The sequence below is a fragment of the Protomyctophum parallelum genome, assembly GCF_964188405.1.
Source record: "Protomyctophum parallelum genome assembly, chromosome: 19".
NCBI classification, from domain to species: domain Eukaryota; kingdom Metazoa; phylum Chordata; class Actinopteri; order Myctophiformes; family Myctophidae; genus Protomyctophum; species Protomyctophum parallelum.
This window is the reverse complement of record NC_139717.1, coordinates 32,524,378-32,545,381: the sequence shown is the minus strand read 5'-3', so window position 1 is coordinate 32,545,381 and position 21,004 is coordinate 32,524,378. Positions and strand designations below refer to the sequence as shown.

Sequence of the window (21,004 nt, the reverse complement as noted above, 5' to 3'; positions counted from 1 at the left end):
TAATTTTCTATTTGATTTGCTCTCTTCTAAGACTATACGGTACAAACTTCTGTCCTTTCCAGTTCATGTGGCATTTCTCATTTCCAAACTCGAATTTTGTCATGCTGCCTCAGCCTATACAGTTTGAGCACGTGTTATTTTATTCTATATATTTCTTGCTGTTGCTACAGTACCAGCTCAAATTCCTTGCATGTGCAAACACACATTTGTAAAATAAAGAAAGGCACCTGGCTATTAGCCTGTTCCAATAGGCCGGCGTTACCTGATAAGTCCTGTTGTCTCCCACGGTGAAAGGGAGGGGCTCAGGCAGGTTACTGGGAGAGAGCTGGGCAGCGTAGTAATATGGTGATCCACCACTGGAGGCGCTGTGGTAGGACACCGGGACCTGGAAGAATTGGATAAACAACGTGTGTTGTCGTTATTCATGTGTACGTTTGTTCGTGGACAAGGTTAGGAGCAGCATATGGACGTTAACCACAGCCATCGGGGTGAATAAATAATACCAAAATGCTGAATACTTGCCGGCAAATATTTTTGCATTACAATTGTATGAAAGATGTCTCATTCATACATCTCAGAATTTTTTTCTGAAATCATTATGTTGCTTTATCTTTGCGCAATATTTATTGTTCTGTGTGAATGTACTCATGGTACAAATAGCTGTTCAAAAACATATATTTTCTTGTGAATAAATCTCCCTCCAGGGTATAAGATTCAGGCTTGTTTAATTCACATTCATGATTGTCTTGTCTTGAGGTAGTTGTTACTCTGGTCTGGTCTCTGGTCTAAAGAACTATAAAAAAAATTAAATGCATGCTTGACAAGTGAAATAATTATAATTTTAAATCAGTAGTTGGTTAGTTTACATAATACAGTAATTGCCACAGCTCCAAGAAGGCGGAAACACACCTGGTAGCAGTCAGAGGAAGCTTGGCGTCGTGATCGCCGAGGGTTCACCTCCTCCACCACAATCTGGTATGCACTGCAGAAAACAACATCAGTTAATATCCTTTTTTTTTAACTTCTTTTTTTTTTCTTTTTTTTTTGCTGTGTAAGAAGTCGATACTCTGGCCGAGGTGTTAGAAAACGGAAAGGTAGGTTTTGGAACACTTGGATCAATGAAGGTTTCTTTCATAAAGAAATGCCAAAGTTTTTTCGGTCAGTTGACCTTCATTGGGGCAAAGCTGTGTAGGAAGTAACTTTGACAAGAATAGAAGGATACACTTCTGCCTGTATATATATTATAGTGTGTTTGGATTTGTTTTTCCAAGTACAGTGTACAGTGTTTCCAGATACAGAATGATATAGTGCATGATTGTGTACCTTATAGGTGCTCCTTTAGCCTGAGCAGGTTTGAGCAAGACGGTGATGGTTGTTGCTGTTTCGTTCAGAAAGGCTTCAGACCCATCATACTCCTCTAATGTAGGGGCTAGAGAGAGAGAGAGAGAGAGATTCAGTAAAACATTATGAACTAGCCAGCCAAACGTATCTCACATCTACATTACATATGATAAATAATAAATAATTATTACATTTTAATTAACCATACCAGCAAGGGAAAGTCGAATTATAACATAACTTAACAGACAATTTTATGCTCCATAACTTTGATATTAAAGGTTCTATTTCACCTGAAATGTTAGTGGTAACGTTGAGTGTGGTTGCCGGTCCAAATCCTTTGGAGGTGGACGCTCGTATTGAGAGCTGGTAGGTGACACCGGGGTGGAGCTGGGAGAACAGGTTATGGGTGGCGTTAGAGGGCAGGGACACCATCAGGCCCGGTCGCTGGAGAGGCACCGACGGATCGAACGAACGCACACCACTATAGCTGATCTGTAGAGGAGAAAAAAACGTGTTTGACAGCCGACATCTATCATCAAAGACGCCATGCGCCCATACAATGTAATGATACTGACATTGTACACTCTTTTTGCAGCACAGTGCGTTGTTGATCTGCTAATGTTACTGAATGTTCACCAATTCTCACCAGATGTATGCGCAGAATATGGACACTAGGGTGGTCAATCTAATACACTCTACAGGCTAGGGGACTTTCTTACTTCTCCACCCATAGGAAGTGAATGAGGTCAAGTGACTTGCCCAAAGGCACGTTATCAGTACTTTTCAAGGGAGGACAGGACAGAGCATTATTTATCCCTTCCAGCCAACATGAAGGGATTAGATCTCCTGACCTGATAGAGGAGGATCTGCGCGCCAACAGCAGCGTTATCATTATTACCTCATATTGTATGATGACTCCATTGGGCTCAGCGGGTTCCTTCCAGTACAAGAGGATTCTGTCCTCGAACGGAGTGGCACGCACTGACTGACTGGGAACTGGACCCGGAACTGTTAACACACACACCACACACACACAATTTAAAAATAACAGGAATAACAAAAAGGATGACACACTGGCTGATTAGGAAGCGATGACAGACACACAATACCGTTTGAAATGGCTGTTTGGTTACAGTGTTTGTGTGTCCTTGTGTATTTCCCTTTGTGTGGACATAAATAAACGTGTGTAAATGTGTGTGTGTGTGTGTGTGTGTGTGTGTGTGTGTGTGTGTGTGTGTGTGTGTGTGTGTGTGTGTGTGTGTGTGTGTGTGTGTGTGTGTGTGTGTGTGTGCGTGCGTGTGCGTGTGCGCGTGTGTGTGTGTGTATGTGCGTGTGTGTGTCATACCATCCTCGTCGGTTTGTATGACTGTCTCGTCGCTCTCCTTGCGTCCTTCTGGATTGGTCAGAATCATCTTCAGACTGACGTTGGTGTAAGGTGGCAAGTTGCCCACGAGGTGGCGAGGTGCTGTGTTCAAAAAGTGCATTGCATAATTAAACCCAGGAACTTTTTAACAACTTGCATAGTCGTTTTCATCGGCTATAGCCCTTTTGGCTTGTAGTAAACATAAATCTAGAAATCTTTGTTCGCTACTCTGAATCTTATGGCCAGGTGGGTAAAGACCTAATAGAAATATTTGTTTATTATTAATGTTATATTTACATAGAAATCTTAGCCCGCGAGGTTGAAACCACTGTACTACATAAAACCATGCCTTGGCTACAATTCAAAACGGACACGTTGGATTAGCAATGTTATCAAGAGATATGGTTAAAGTAATTGTAACTGCAGCAAATTAGACGTTACCTTTCGGGTCCATGTCCAAGCAGTCAGCCTTGCTGTGGTTGCTGGCCGTCATGTAGTGGTAACAGATGGTGACGTTGAACGTGTGGCATCGTGTTATGTTGTAGCCCAGCGACTCCCAGTCCACGGCAATCAGACGAGACCTGGTCTCGGCTATCTTCAGGCGCTTGGGGGTTCGCATCGGTTCTATAGAAAGATGGCGGAGCGGAGAGAGAGAGAGAGAGAGGGAGCATAAACATGGTTCTATAGAGAGATGTTCTATAGAGATGGCGGAGCGGAGGGAGAGAGAGGGAGCATAAACATGGTTCTATAGAGAGATGTTCTATAGAGAGATGGCGGAGCGGAGGGAGAGAGAGGGAGCATAAACATGGTTCTATAGAGAGATGTTCTATAGAGAGATGGCGGAGCTGAGGGAGAGAGGGAGCATAAACATGGTTCTATAGAGAGATGTTCTATAGAGAGATGGCGGAGTGGAGGGAGAGAGAGCGAGCATAAACATGGTTCTATAGAGAGATGTTCTATAGAGAGATGGCGGAGTGGAGGGAGAGAGAGCGAGCATAAACATGGTTCTATAGAGAGATGTTCTATAGAGAGATGTTCTATAGAGAGATGGCGGAGCGGAGGGAGAGAGGGAGCATAAATCTACCTTACAAACAGACTTCTGACTTTAGGCCACCTGGCCGAGGGTATGAGCTAGGTGTACTCAATCTCCAGAACATTCTAATGAGTCTCCTGGTCGGACTGATTCCATAATAAATATTCATGAGCGGGGCAGGCCTACAGGGGTGTTGTGTGCTGCCGCGCTCAGTCCGTCTGTCAAACTGGGCGTCAGAATAAATAATTAACATCACGAATAGGCCTACAGCAGATGCGGGGGAAATTACAAATACGTCTTTTGATGAGTTGACTTTGCAGATGGCGACATTCCGCGGTGGAACGGAAATACGAATATGTCCAAGGCTCAAAAAACGTGTCCGCCTCAGTATGTGTGTGGGCGTGTTTTTTTTTTTTGTCAAAACTCTCCCCATATGGAAAAATCTGTCTCTGCAATTCAAATATGAAAGTGAAATAACTTTACAGGCTGTGTGTGTGTATTTGGTGTGGTATCTCTAGTATGCTTTTTTTTCCCAGAGTTGCCAATTTCATCTGCTCAACTGCTCTCTTCGCTGCCGTGGGCAATGATTACCTTAACTGGCTCATTTAACTCGATCAATGAATGCACATACATAAACACACGCAGAGCCAGGAAGCAGCTTCCTCAATGGAGCAGGACTGCAAACACCAACCAGAATCTATCATCCTCTTTCTCTCGTCATTTATTTATATCAGTCACTAAAGTGATGGAGCTACATGGCACTACTTTATGTCAGATTATGAGTGTGTGTTTCTTGATGAATTAACAGGAGCCGCCGCTATTCTATGCTTAGTTACCATTTCTATCTACAGGAGTTACCATTCTATCTAATCGAGTCACCATTCTATCTAAAGGAGTTATACTTATTTATTTTTTTTAATTATTTTTTTTGTCCCACGATTTTGTAACCCATTTTTCACCCCTGTGTCAATCATCCTGTGATGTGATCCTGGGCTCTACACACCCTCCGCCAACCTAGGGAGAGCAACGGACTTAACTCATGCTTCCTTCATGCTTGAGTGTCCAAGTTGCTCCTTTACACCTGACAGGGGGGAGTTTCCCTGGTTGGATGTAGCGCGTGGAAGGAACACGTTATTCCAACCAGTTCCTTTCCCCTCCATCAGGCGTCCCGGCTGGCCAGGGGGAGGCAGTTTAGAGACCAGGATTACTGCATGTTTTTGTGAGGGTACCTACCCTAGGGGACACGGGGAGAACATGCAAACTCCACACAGAAAGGCCCTTTCACCAACCCCGCCTTCGGGTATGGGCACTGATGACACGGAGGAGGAAACACGCCGCCAGCACCCACAGCGCCCCGAGCGGGAATCGAACCCAGGACCTTCTAGCTGTGAGGCGACAGCACTACCAACTGTGCCACCGTGCCCCCGTTAAAGGAGTTATACTTATTAACTATTGTAACACCCGAGGCGGGCTACACTATCACTATCTAAAGAAATTACCATTATGTCTAAAAGTTACCACTCTAAATATAACATGAATCAAGTCGCCACTATTCTTCTGTCAATTATTTTTCCCCAAATGTCATCAAGCTGTTAATAAAGGTGTTGGGTATCACCAACCAGTCGATGGCTTGGTGGAGGCGACAGCCACCATGTCACCTCTGCTGAAACTTCTCTCTGTACGGCGTTCTGCTCCACTAGCTACTTCCTCCTCTGTGTCCTCAGAATGTTGTAATAAAAAACACATCAGCTTAAACTGATACCGTGCTATTTCTCTCTCTCTCAAAGGAGAAAACACAAGGACACAAACTTGTCACTTCTTCTGACAACCCATTATCTGCCTGTCACTCACGCGCGCACGCACGCACACGCACACACGCACTCACACACACACACACACACACACACACACACACACACACACACACACACACACACACACACACACACACACACACACACACACACACACACACACACACACACACACACACACACACACACACACACACACCGAGATAGAGGGGGAGACATCCACATAAACTCACCACGCACACTCATGCAGTATGCACGCTCGCACACAGACACACACACACACACAGACACTAGGTTGTGACAGAATCAAGATTAAATCTGGGTGGGTGTGAGAGAGAGTGAAGGAGATATATGGAGACAGAGAGAGTGAGACAGGGACAGACAGAGAGACAGAGAGAGAGAGAGAGAGAGAGAGAGAGAGAGAGAGAGAGAGAGAGAGAGAGAGAGAAGGGGGGGTAGTGTCTCCAATAAAACTTCTCATAATGAGAACAGTGTCAAGGGCAAACACATCACACTCTCTCACTCACACACACACACACACACACACACACACACAGTCAGAGAGCAGTAAGCTGAAATGCAAACATGTTGTGGCTTGCTAAGTAATTTAGATGTAAATAGAAAGCTGATATTATAGAGACGCAAACAAATAATAGAGAGCGAATGGAGAGAGAGAGAGAGAGAGAGAGAGAGAGAGAGAAGGAAATGAATTGAAGAGGGGAAGAGACGAGAGCAGGTAATTGTCTGCTGAGCAAATATTATTGCTCCTGTGTGTGTGCACGTGTGTGTGTGTGTGTGTGTGTGTGTGTGTGTGTGTGTGTGTGTGTGTGTGTGTGTGTGTGTGTGTGTGTGTGTGTGTGTGTGTGTGTGTGTGTGTGTGTGTGTGTGTTAATAGTTAATAGAGGGGGTCAGAACATTTCATTTCTGCATCATCCTGTTACTGGGTGGTTGACATTTAAATGGAGAGAGAGATAACAGTAATGCTCCCTGCCTTGCCCTGTCTCTCTCTCACTCTCCGTCTGCCTGTTTGCCTGTCTCTCTCCCTCTGTTCAAATCAATACTTGTGATCCTCACCATAAACCTAGCTATTAGACACAAACCACACACACACACACACACACATCGTTACGCAGTGTAATAAATTGTATCGATTTCAGGGTCTCTTGATGCCAACACTGAGACGGTTTTAAACCTGGAATTAAAAAAATATACGAGTATTTGGCGTGTGTGCGCGCGCAGGCACGTGAGCGTGCACATGCACATACACACACACACACACACACACACACACACACACACACACACACAGGTCACGTATTTCCAACCTGAATTTCAAACCCCATTCCCCTCCTGACCCATAATGCATTTCTGCTTATCTCTGTCTATTTACTGCTGAGAATGAAATGGGGGGGTGGGGTGGGGGGTTAGAGACAGAGAGAAACATACAGAGATGATGAAAGAGAGAGGGAAACAAATACAAGCATGAGTGGAAGGGAAGAATGGAAGAGAGAGAGAGAGAGAGAGAGAGAGAGAGAGAGAGAGAGAGAGAGAGAGAGAGATATTCAACATCATTCATGCATAGGAGTGAAGGATGGGGAGGTTGTAGGGAGCGAGGGATGAAAGCAGGAGTGAGTGTCAGAGAGAGAGAGAGAGAGAGAGAGAGAGAGAGAGAGAGAGAGAGAGAGATAACTAGCTTGGAAGGTGGCCAAAGGCATGAGGGCCATGTTCCAACAGTTTAAAAAAACACACGCACAGAGGGCCGCCTTGTTCCCCTGTCGGCCTCCCTTCAGACAAACACACAAACGGCCAAATTCATGTTGGAACTAAAATAGGCTTTGTCTCTTGCAGACGGGGGGCTTTGAGAAGCACCACAATGCCAATGAGAGCACCAAAACAATAACAGGCGAGGACGACAAAATAATGCGGCCTCGTATCGACACAATCCAGAGGCTCTGATGAAAGCGCCACGGGACAAAAGCTACAGAAATGAAAGTGGATTCATTGGGGAGACGGGCTACATGTAGTGAAGTCAACCAACGGTGGAATGCACCGACAAACACTGGAATGGCAAGAAACGTAGGAGAGACATCGGAGGGGAAAAAAGAGGATTAAGATGGAAGGGAAAGGGGATGAAATGAGAAAGAGTCTGAGAAGAAGAGAGGGTATACAAAGATTTGTGGCCATAATCCAAGTTAATCCGACCAATTAGTTTCTAGTAGGCCTAATCCTTCCACTGTCATGAGTTTGACAAATGGTACTCCTGGCTGTCTGCCTCTACTTCTCTGTTACTGCTTCCCTGGAACATGTGCACTTTGTGCAGTGTTCATTTAAAGGTGGTGTAATATATAATATAATATAATAATAGACCCCCGGGTGTGGTTAGAATATTCGAATATGTCTTCCCTGTGTATTTTTGGTTTCTTCCTGAAAGCTGAAAGCCTTTTTTACTGACACAGTAAAATCATGCCCTAACCCTCTGCCATCATCATACAACAACAGCTGTGGGCACGGCTTCAGTTCAGGTGGGTGGTGCCAAGTCTCCCCAAAGATATAGACTCAATATCTTTGCTCTATATTACAGAGCTTTAACTTTGACAAAATATAATCTTTTACTCCAAAAGGTATACAAAATGTGGAACCTATTTTTAGTGTGTACACTCTCTGATTTTACTGTGTGTATCTCTTTCTCTCTGTCTGTCAGCGAAATCTCATGGTTTGTGTGCTCTCAAATGCTGGAGAATCCACGTTAATGATCCGTTTAACACACCAATATAGAATAGGAAATGTCCACTCTCTTCATTCTAGATCTGGATTAAGAAAAGCCATTGACCTGACCCTTACGTACGATGCTGCTGACTGTGTGTGTCTGCGTGGATGGATGTGTGTGTGTGTGTGTGTGTGTGTGTGTGGGGGGGGGGGGGGGGGGGGTGAGACTGTGTGTGACTGTGTGTGCGTGCCATTCCATTCTTCCACAAATCCATGTGATGCTGAGTTAGTGCAACACAGTAATGTGACTCTTGTGCCCTGTCCAAGTCAGGGCCTGCGCGTGCGTGCGTGCGTGCTCGCGCGCGTGTGTGTAACCTGCCATGACCAAGAGTTCTTCAGCAGAAAATTCAGGATTTGGATTAAATGTCTCTCTCTCTCTCCTCAACTTCAAGTTGATTATTTTTCACCCTTCAGACAAGAGCAATAAATCACTGGAAAAATGGAAAAAGGGAGAGAGAGGAGTGGTGTGAGACAGGGAGAGAGAGTAGTGATGGGTTTGGGGTAAGAGAGAGACACTGGTAGAGAATAGATACAACGAGGTAAGGGATTAATAGAGAAGAGAAGAGAAGAGAAGAGAAGAGAAGAGAAGAGAAGAGAAGAGAAGAGAAGAGAAGAGAAGAGAAGAGAAGATCCCCACCGTTTTTCCTATGGGAGATGAAACCCTTGTCTGATATCATATCAATTACCCAGTGGAGTGCGTGTGTGCCTGTCTCTCTCTATGTGTGTGTGTGTGTGTGTGTGTGTGTGTGTGTGTGTGTGTGTGTGTGCAAGCTTACGTGTGTCTGCATCCATGCAAGTGATACTTTCTCTATTTTTCATGAACTGTATTGTTTTTTAATGAAGCTGTGTGTGTGTGTGTGTGTGTGTGTGTGTGTGTGTGTGTGTGTGTGTGTGTGTGTGTGTGTGTGTGTGTGTGTGTGTGTGTGTGTGTGTGTGTGTTCACTAAACATGCCAGTGTCCATCATACTGTGCAGGAGCGCAGAACTAAAATTTTGCACACACTACAGGTGGCATGATCAGACCTAAGCAAACATAAAAAGGAAATCATTACCATTTAAATAACATTTCTGCCCCCATGTCTCTCTCTCACTCACACACACACACACACACACACACACACACACACACACACACACACACACACACACACACACACACACACACACACACACACACACACACACACACACACACACACACACACACACACACACACACACACACACACACACACACACACACCAACCACTGTTTACTTAGCAAACCTTGAGGGACATTGCATTGACTTACATTCTTTCCATATCTCCTAACCCTCAGACCGAGCCTGAACCCTACCCTATGAAATTCACTAGAATACAGTTGGGAACACCAATTTCCAGACACATTTGCGGACAATACTGTCCACAGATATGGCCCTAGGGGAGGAACACACGCACCCATGAAAAAGCTCCATCGCACATATCACGTACAGTATGACTCATATGCTCATACAGTTGGCTGAATAATGGAGGTACACATTATCCTAGGGCTCGCTGGGATCCAGACTTGTAAATGACCAATGACCAGCTCATTGACTTGAGACGAATCCCATATTCTAACTATATATGATTTCATGAGATTATATGTATGATATGAATACAATACTTTTCACTATATTAAGGTCTTGTGGATCACACCAAAACTAGTGACCACTGGATGTTAATGGAGATTTGAATAGAAAATAAAGTAAACACGTTAAGGTTGCGTCTGTAATCACATTAATGCACTTGTAAGGCTTCAGAAGACGTGTTACAAATGTTCATACTTGTGCACCAACTTATGACAAGGTTTACGAAGTATTACAAATGCTGGCCATAATGTATTATGACCTCAGCGGAACAGCACATTATAACCATGTTATAAAGTGTCTTTATACATAATAACTTGTAAGTTGTGCACATTTCTAAACATTTATAACGAGTATGATAAAGCCTTATAAGTGCATTATAACGCATTATAAATATAATCAGAATGCATTAGTGTGACCCGAAATAAAGAGCAGAAGAGCTCTATGCCCTATTATTTAAAAACACAACTCGGCACATCCCTAATCTGGACCGGGAACAGTTAAAAAAGCTACACTTCAAATGCGTGCCTGCATGGGTGAATTGTTAGGAGAGAAGAAGATTAATTTCCTCTTCCTGTCGAGCAGGAAACGGTGCCGTACGTGAGCGGGTTGAACAAGGTTTTGATTTCCTTTCAACAAACACACACACACACACACACACACACACACACACACACACACACACACACACACACACACACACACACACACACACACACACACACACAAAGGGACACAACAAATATATGCACAGATATCACCAAACATGATCACAAAACACACACACACACACACACACACACACACACACTCTATATATTTACATATCTGCTGTTGGGTGGAAACCTTGTATGCTCATTACCATTGGATCCAGTCAGTGCTGTTATTTAGTCACAAGCTCTAGTTTACACTTTTCATTAGTTCAATATTGGTCCAACATAAATTGGCTGAATAATCTGTGAGTTTATAGATTCAGCGACACACAACAGACGCAGGACATTCATTTACCAAACAAGTTCAAAATATACGTAGAAATATCGAAAGACAAGGTTTCTGCCTGACAGCGACGAGATCTCACACACACACACACACACACACACACACACACACACACACACCCCTCTCATTCTTATTCATCCATTCCATCATCTGCTCTCACTCATCTTCTATCACTGACATCCTTTTTTTTTTTTATATATATACAATCTTTCCCTGCTCTCCAACATTCTTCTGTGCGAGCCCTATTGTTTTTCACCATTTCTCTTTATCATTCAATTTTTCCTCATGGCTCGTAGCACCTCCATTTGTCCTCCTCCCTCCGCTTCTCTATTTATACTATCTGCTGTTTCTTTCTATAACACTATTTCTGCTCTCTGTCTATTGATCCACTGAGAGAGAGAGAGAAAGAGAGAGAAAGAGAGAGATGGAGAGAGAGAGAGAGAGAGAGAGAGAGAGAGAGACAGAGACAGAGACAGAGACAGAGACAGAGACAGAGACAGAGACAGAGACAGAGACAGAGACAGAGACAGAGACAGAGACAGACAGACAGACAGACAGACAGACAGACAGACAGACAGACAGACAGACAGACAGACAGACAGTTGGAGATAGAGGACGTGGAAACGAAACCACGTTCTGACTGTGCCTGTTTCAATTTGCAGAGCAATGGCGTCCGCAAAAAAACTCTTCTTCTACTGCTCTGCCTCCTCTCCTCTTTTAGCCTAATACTATCCATTTCCATAGCTCTCCTCTAAATCTCTCTCTCCCCTCATAATGCCTACATTACTCTAGAAACCTGCTCCTCTCCTATGTAGAGGGACAGACGGATGGATACAAAAACGGAAAGATAGAGGAACAGATAGTCAGACAGGTAGACATACAGCAGCTAAAAAGATGGACAGATAAGACAGAGATGGACAGAAAGACGATTACCCGGGGAAATCCAACTACGCTGATGCCTCACTTGGTTGCGCGCTGCACCGCACACCAAAAATAGCTCTAGTCTACAAGCTCACAGCAAGCTAGTGTAGCAAATGCCACAATGGCAACCAAGTATAAATCACCCCTGACACTCAGTGTAGACCAGGGGTTCCCAAACTGTTTCGGTCCCTGGGACCCAAACGTACAAAAATACATTATGAATGAACCACTCTTCAAGAGTGAAAATAGCTGAGCTTCTACATCTCATATTTTTTTAATCTTTTGAAATAAGAAAGATTTACTTTAGCGACGGGACGACAGCAAAAAATGGGTCCTGCATGTTTTGTAGACAGATTATACACACAAACACATGGACATGTACCTGCACACTTGGTGCGGGTGATGAGCGGCGGGCCCGGCATCCCGGTCCCTCCCTCCCCGGGCCGGGTGAGCAGCACTCTGATCTCGTACTCGGTGTCGGGGTCCAGGTGCCACAGCTTGTAGTTGGGAGAGTTGACGGCGTGGGTCTCTGTCCAACTGCCTGTCGTCATGCGATACTCCACCTGGGAAGGGGCCGCATGTTTTAAGACGTCAAACCATTGGCCGCACGTTTCAAGACGTCAAACCATTGGCCGCACGTTTCAAGACGTCAAACCATTAAGACCTGAGGCCGATTCTACAAATGCCTTCTAAATCAGTAGTTCTCACACTTTCAATATTTTCTGCAGATGTACAAGCTCGCAGCGTGGCAAGAAGTGACAGAATGTGAGCTTGTATATCTTTTTGAACAGCCAACCTAAAATGACACAGATGCTTTCCCAGTTTAAATGGGTTAAAACAGACATTCTCAACCCTTTCGGTGTCAGGGGCAGGCCCACAGCCCAAATGCTGCCTTGGTAAGTTGTCAAATGGGTGGCCGTGTGCATTTTCAGAGCGTGTTTATATTAATAATCAATCAATCGATTGTGTTCTAACTTCTGGTTTGGCTTCAAAGGTCCTATTTCTCGGTATCGCAATGAAAAAAAAGTTTTAAGGTTTATACCATGGCAGTTTTTTAAAACCTCTAGTCTTTCAAAAGTAGCAAAACAACTTGCAGATCTACAAGCTCCAAACTTGTCGCGATGACACATGTTATCAGCTTGTAGATCTAAAGCGCGGAATAGCACTCGAGTGGTGGACTTCAAGGGTTTCCATCTCGTGCCAGGAAGGCAAATGATGTTCAACCAAAGGATCGGGAACAACGTACCTCTTTCAGTATAATCGGCCCATCACCAAATATGGAGTTAGCGTTCAGCTGAATGAGCAGATAGGTGGGGCCGACACCTAGCAACTGAGGGGGTGCAATGGGGCGAGGAGGTTCTGAGGAGAGAGAGAGAGAGAGAGAGAGAGAATTATTAAACATATTTATTAGATAGAAGAATGTTATAATATTCAATGGTGTGGTAGAGTAGAGTGCCAAAGAGAATGATAGAGATGGGAACAACGTGACATTGATCTTGAGCCAAATAAGGACATCACTATTATTTCCTTGCTGTCACACAGGCAGAACGTTTGTATTTTAAGTATTAAGTTTACATTTAAAGTTTTTACGTTTTTATTATTAAAAAAAACGTAAAAACTTTAAATGTAAACTTGTAAATAATAATAATAATAATAATAATAATAATAAAAAATCAAAACTACACTGGACATAATAAGCTTTCCACCCGACAATGGCGACATGATGGCTTCTGCTGAACGGTCTAGCATGAAACCAGGATGCACCACTTCAGTTACGGTTTGACATTCAGCAACTTGCACTGCATTGTGAGCTTGTCCACAGATTTCGGATGCTGGGGTTTAACCGGTTGAGTGCATTAGGTTGCTCTGTGACCTTGTGTCTTAGTTGAAATGTGAATGCCAAAAGGCAGCGATAAACTATAAAACTTAGCCAAGTTAACAGACATAGTCATTGTACAATGTAATTTCACTTTTTGGAGATTATGTTTTGTTGCAGTGTTATATTTAAAATGCTGCAGAGCTGCCTGGAATCCCATCAGTGGGAATAATGATACAGTGTGGTGTGTGGTGTGTGTGTGTGTGTGTGTGTGTGTGTGTGTGTGCATGATGGATGGATGCGTGAGGGTTCAGGGCCAGTGAATCAGATCAGTGCTAGCTGTCAAACACACATGATTGACGAGCCGACAGCCCAATGCAATAAGACGTGCACACGCACGTGCATACACACTCACACTGCATACATAGTGCATGACAGATTTTCCTTCCTGAGACACACAAAGTACACATATCGTCCGTGCATCTCACACACACACACACACACACACACACACACACACACACACACACACACACACACACACACACACACACACACATTCATACATCCATCACACTGACAGTTGCTACAAACATATACAAACATGTACTTACACACAGAACCTCACTCCCACACAGGGATCTTATACATATTTCTGCCTATCAAATGCTTTTGCAGTACACAAAGTCACACAGTAAGATCTTCAGTGTTGTTTTCACCACACATTGTACACTCTCAAGAGTGAAATTACACCGTTATAATGACGTAGGGAGTTCATTTACAAAGAAAACATAATAAGGTGAAATTGAGATGTGTGTGCAGAGCTAATCTTTCAAGTCCCTGGACTGATCAGCATCACATTTTGTACAGTATACGTATACTGAGCACAGAAAGCTGCAACACCTAAAGTGGCCAGTAGAGTACAGCACAGAGTAAAGTGCTACACTACAGTGTACCCCCACTAAATTCTCAAACTCTGCCCGAACCCGACCTGGCCCGATCGGTACCGACCCGTCCGACGTTATCGGGCCGAGCTGGGCTAATAATTATGCTAATTAGACGGGCCGGGCCGAGCCTCGGGCTCGTGATTTTCCGTGATTTTTTTGTTTTGTTTTTTAAAGAGTGTTATTATAACAAAATCACACCCATGTGAACCGAGTGGTGCAACTCCCCTCTCTCTCTCTCTCTCTCTCCCCCCCCTCCTCTCTCTCTCTCTCATATATTAGCAGGCAACAGTGCAGCACTGTCTCTCTCTATCTGTTTCTGGCAAACAGCGCCCCTACTGCTACTCGTTATACTGGTGCTCATTAATGAACACATAGGTGAACACTTGAACACAGACATTGCTGTTCCTTGGAGTGGTTGCACCACTCAAAAATAGTAATTCTGTTATTTGTGTAATGTGATTGTGTATACATGTATGTATTTATTATGAAGAGGGCTGCGCTAGGCGATTCACTTAATTGAGAGAGCTCCTACACACATGTCAAACCACGTGACTTCCATTGGAAAAGCATTGAGCCTGAGGCGGACATGAAACACAGACAGAATAGATCATGTCAGTCCGGCATGTGTGTACGAGGCCAGAGCAGCATGCACCCCGTCCCGCAGTCCAGCACTGCGCGCAGGCAGTACAGCAGAGAGAACAGTGAACGGTGTGAGACTTGCTTGCTACCGCTGGTTTCCCTCTCGTTTGCGCACGGAATATCACACGATATAGCTGAAGCGTCAGGTTTTCGTCATGTTGCACTGAGTCTCATTAACCCAGCTGGCTGCGATGAATAAAACCTAATTATTAATCAACGTCACCAAACGATCCATGGTGATATATTACTTAAACGCTACACGTAAAGCAACTTCACTTCAGAGGAAACTAAGGGAGGGAGCTGCAGCTGCTATTCGTGTTTACTCACCAGTCACCACCACCACTGTATGGAATCCATTAGAATGATTGGAAATGGAACATTAATAGCCTATTCTAACGTGAGTTACATACATCCTTTATTTCGATAAGTCTGTAGATCTCCGTTGAGTCCGTTCTCACTTTCACACTGAAACACGGCACCGCCGTGTGCCATTTAGTGGCGTTTGTTGTCTCTTTTTTTTGTCTGGCTTTTGTCGGGCTTCGGGCTTAACATTATGGTAATTTTTAGGGTCGGGCCGAGCCTCGGGCCGACCCAGTTAGGGTAGGGCCGGGCCATAATTTTTGGGCCCGTTGAGAACTTTAACCCCCACATGGTAACTCTGTCATTTCTCGACCGTTTCGGACGTGGAGCGGCTCGCCGGAACCAGGCTGGCACCCTGGGCGCGTTCCTGGGGGTCTGGATGTTACGGGGACCCCCGCACAGTACACTACAATACAGTACAGAGCACAGTAGAGTACAGTAACTATAACAATAAATGTATAGTTGCACCGCTCAGTTCACACAGGTGTGATTTTTAAAATATTTTTAAACTTTTAAACTTATAATGGGGCTCTGATCATAACAGTCACAATGTTACACATAATATGCATGTAGATAGGCTATTTTGACTATTGTGTTCAATGTTTAACAATTTGTGAAATTAATAAACAAGGCTCTAGTGATTAAAAGGAGCAAAATTCAACATATGATATTAAAATATCAAAAGATTTGCAGAGCCGGACAACAGCACAGAATCAATGGCTGACTTTCTACACTTTTGTCTTATATTGAGCTTTCGAGCAGTAATGCCCATTTTGTCATAGCTTATGATCAAAAGGCAAAAAGAGCTAAATGAACTAATTTAGCAATGGTGTTTTTTGGCAGTGGTGTGTGCGCTACAGTGCACCATTCTTTAATGGTTATTTATATTCCATTTCCCTGTCACTTCTTTCTGCTCAGCATATTTGTGTGTGTGCACGTGCACACACACACACACACACACACACACACACACACACACACACACACACACACACAGAGAGAGAGAGAGAGAGAGAGAGAGAAGCAGACAGCTGTCAGAGTGGTGCAGGCTGGGAAGTGTCTCTTTACCAACAGATGAAACACTGTAGTTTGACAGCGTACACACACACACACACACACACACACACACACACACACACACACACACACACACACACACACACACACGATTATAATGAACATTGAATTGACTTCAGAAAACCAACATCAACATGTCAACGCGTGGCGCCATAAAAAAGAGTAAACAACATGGTAAATAAACAAACAATCACACAGATACATTAGAAAACAAAGAACGCACATGGATGCTAATGCAAAGTGTTATTGTGTGTGTGTGTGTGTGTGTGTGTGTGTGTGTGGATTTTGTGTGCACGTTGGAAAATGTAAAAAGATGAATAATAGACAGAAAAATGAAGATGGAGAAAGGAAAGTAGGTCATAATTTGACTCTGGAGAGGAGGCAATGTTGGAATGTTGACTTTATGTTTCTGATTTGGTTTGTTTATTTATCTTTCAACCTATACCTTTTAAAGGATTCCTCCCTGGGCACATTGTTTTATGTTTTGTTTTTTTGTTCTCTGACATCTTTAATATTTATCCTGTGAAATGTGTGCAGAGTTGTGTGACTGTGTGTGTGTGTGTACTATACATACAACATGTGTGAATGTGTGTACCGTACATACAACATGTGTGAATGTGTGTGTGTGTGTGTGTGTGTGTGTGTGTGTGTACCGTACATACAACATGTGTGAATGTGTGTGCGTACTGTCATAGGAGGCCTTTGCTATGTTTCATCAGTTTCAATTGAAACGGGCCTCCACCCTCTAGTCTAGGGGGCCTCTACCCACCCTTGCACAGAGGCCCTCTCTATCTCGCCCTGTATCTCTCGCTCACTTTCTGCCTTAAGTTAAGTTATTTCCTGATAATAACCTGTGTAAACAAAGATGTTAATCTTAAAAGTGGACCGTGAACACACATTAATGTTGCCACTTGAACTGAAAAGCTCTGAGGAAACTGTACAATGATCATTATTCATCACAAATGCTTTAAATTGAATTGCCAAAGTTGAAACAATATTACTTTTGCTAATTTAATGTGAGCGAATTGTTTAGAGTACTGTAGACCGCTACAAACTTTCAAATCTCAGCCTCTCTGTGAAAGAACGTTTGCAGTATTGAATTAATAGGTTTAGCTATTTGCTACGTACCTTGATTTTGGAGGAAAGAAAATAGTATTTTGAAGTATGGTATTGATTACTTATGCCTGTTATGGCAGTGGTGTCAGATTACAGTGGTAATCTGGTAGTGGTGTCAGATTTGATGCGTATGTCCCTTTAATCCACCCGACACTGAAACATTATCATCATTACGTCACCATCGTGAACCAATTATACCCTGGCATTGGTACATATCTTCATCACGTCATGGGATATACGCTTCGTAGCATGACGGAAAACATACATGGACGGTCTGCTCCCATGTGTACCGTGCCGGCGTATGACGTCATATCATGTGCTGCTAAGGGACATACGTATCGTAGCACCTGACTGATGACATAATACTTAATACTAATATGGGGGGGGGGGGGGCTAATACTAATATGGGGGGGGGGTGGGGGGGGGGGGGACACACACAACGGAGACAAGAACACAACGGAGACAGCGCTTCTTTCACCTGACAAATATCACTATGTGATCATTTCTTGTTTATTGTGTTTTGATAAGCTGTGTGTGTGTGTGTGTGTGTGTGTGTGCATGTGATGGTAATGCTGCAAGAGCTTTTGAGGCCATGGATCATGTGTGTAATGCAAGCTGGCACTGTGGTGTGTGTGTGTGTGCGTGCGTTAATATGAGCTGGCATGATGATGCGTTGTGCCACTGTAGTAACCAGAGGGCAAGACTTTATCCAAGCTATACTCTGATCAAACCACTTGTGACACACACACACACACACACACACACACACACACACACACACACACACACACACACACACGCACACACACACATTACTTTGTCCAAGTCAATGTCTCTCTCTCTCTATCTCTGGAACACGCAGACAGGGCACAATTATATGCTTTTCATCTGCAATGTGACTTTATAAGGACTAAAGAGTGTGTGTGTGTGTGTGTGTGTGTGTGTGTGTGTGTGTGCGTGTGTGCGTGTGTGTGTGTGTGTGTGTGTGTGTGTGTGTGTGTGTGTGTGTGTGTGTGTGCGAGAGAGAGAGAGATTCTTACAACCTCGACTGACACAGGGAGATTCCTTCTCCTCTAGTATCTACATTATCAATGCATGAAGACATGTCACATCTCACACAAAAATGGTTGACATTCCTGTTGCCTGGCCACGGATCATGTAGGACCAGGTGTGCCATAGGGATTCTGTGAGAACCGCACATATTATATTGCAATACATACTGTATAAGAAGGGATGAATTTTTTATCAGTACGCTTTGCGCACTCACTTCCCAATGCAGAGACCAATTCTATAGGCTTAAAAATATATTTTTACCCCTTTTAACATGGAATTTGACCATTTTTAACATGGTGGCCCTCTTTTGGACATGTCATTATAGGCAATGCGACCTATTGCGAGCAATTCTTTACTATGAATCCAGGTGTACCGTGAGATATTGTATTGCTCATTGGTGTGCCTTAGTTAAAAAACTGTTCAAATACCACTGCTGTAGAAGAGTCATTCTGTCGAGTTTATCATCCAATCTGCAACATGATTCAATTCCCATTCGTCAGATCCTGATCCAGAAGCCACACGCTTCCTGCTGCTTTGATCTATCCCCTCCTTCCAATTCATGATCATAATTAAAAGTATATATTCAGAGTAAATGAACAGAATGCTTCTGCGCAACACTCCGTTGCACACCTCCTCAAAGCAGAATGTTCAAGAAATGAGGTGGAAGGCAGGGAGAAAAATAATAATAAAGGGGAACACCCCCCCCCCCCCCCCCCCCCCCCCGCTGGCTTCCCTTTGATTTCTCTCATCTTTTCGCCGTTCCCGTCCTGATAAATATACATGAGAGTTGTGGTGTTGTGGCGCTGCTGCTACACCGTCCCCCGGTACGATTGGTGTTTGTGACATCTTTCCAAACGAGTCTCTGGATCGACGGCTTCATCGCCACTGACATGTTTTTGACGGGCGGCAGCTCTGGTGTTTCACCCTCGCCACCACAGATTTAACCACTTATCTTAAACCCTCTGTTCTTTAGAGAAACGGACTGCTTGGATTGCTTTTTATCCCCTCCACACCAAAAATCGCCAAAGAATTGCCCATCTACAAGCTCACAACGTGTTGCCACACAACACCAAGTTGTGAACTTGTAGAACTGCCATGTTTGGCTAATGTTCCCACCCAAAAGTACAGTTGCAAACTTGCGGTTTCCATTCGATACTTTCCGGCTCGGCCATTCAAATGAAACATCGTTGTGGATATTGACAGAGGACATATTTCACTCCAGCTATATGGATCTTTGTGTAAAGACGTAAAAAAGCGGTACTTTCGACCCCATCCTCCCTATACTGTATGCAGAGTGGTCATGTTCCTGTGGATGTGCAGACACTCTGCATGGAGTCCTCATCTGTCTCTTCCCCTCTCATATTCATGATAAATATACGGGATAAATAAACATGAGACGCTTACATATGCACATGTCTCTGAAATGGCAGCTTTTCAGGAACTGGAGGGAAGAGAGAAGTGAGCGTGGGGAAAAAAAGGAAAAGAAAAACAACCTCCCCATGGGTGGCGTCTTCTAGTTTCCTCTCTTCGTACGGTCTTTTGGGAGCCACTTTTATCCAAAGTTAGCCTTCGGGTAACATGACAACATACGTGCAACGTCCCCGGGACGCACACGGACCCCCCTACCAACCCCCCCACTGAGCTAACACGTTGAAACAGAGCCCTGGGCCAGGCAGAACATGGCTCAGACTCATTAATGCTACAAAGGGAATGGAACCGCTAACCCTTGGCAGCAATGGTGGCGTGGCGCTTCTGCTCATAAGAGTCAACAGCGTAGCACAGCGTTTGTTGTGCGGAGAACGTGGCCCTCGTGGGCGCTTTGATTCGCAGATTCTCTCTCTTTCTCTCTCTGCTCTCCCGTCTCCATATGCGGGGAATAATAAACAGAATGTGTTTGCATATTCACACGTTCACTCTTGATTCTGATATGGATATTCTGCGGATAATGAGCTCTCGGGGTTTACATCGTCGAACGCTTGCCACCGGCTCCCCTTCCTTCTCTTTTTCTCCCCTGTCCTTCTCTCCTTCTGTCACTCCTTTTCTTTATCTCTCTCTCTCTCTCTCTCTCTCTCTGAGAATACTTGAATATGTAAGGTATTGGATGTGAATGAATAAAGCATTCCATCTCAAACACAGTGGTGACACCTTATTAA

General features: G+C 44.0%; 1 protein-coding gene across 7 annotated transcripts in view; it reads right to left on the bottom strand.

Annotated features, from left to right (window-relative positions):
• ptprk (protein tyrosine phosphatase receptor type K) overlaps positions 1-21,004 on the bottom strand; it is a 139,583-nt gene that overhangs the window by 38,524 nt on the left and 80,055 nt on the right. For all 7 annotated transcript variants that reach the window (XM_083789788.1, XM_083789792.1, XM_083789790.1 and 4 more), the window contains exons 8-16: positions 13,090-13,202; positions 12,226-12,406; positions 3,146-3,328; positions 2,687-2,806; positions 2,240-2,349; positions 1,632-1,833; positions 1,324-1,429; positions 910-982; positions 263-385 (exon numbers count right to left, since the gene is read on the bottom strand). In XM_083789788.1, coding sequence (XP_083645914.1) covers positions 263-385; positions 910-982; positions 1,324-1,429; positions 1,632-1,833; positions 2,240-2,349; positions 2,687-2,806; positions 3,146-3,328; positions 12,226-12,406; positions 13,090-13,202 — 1,211 coding nt within the window. The remainder of the gene's footprint in view (positions 1-262; positions 386-909; positions 983-1,323; positions 1,430-1,631; positions 1,834-2,239; positions 2,350-2,686; positions 2,807-3,145; positions 3,329-12,225; positions 12,407-13,089; positions 13,203-21,004) is intronic.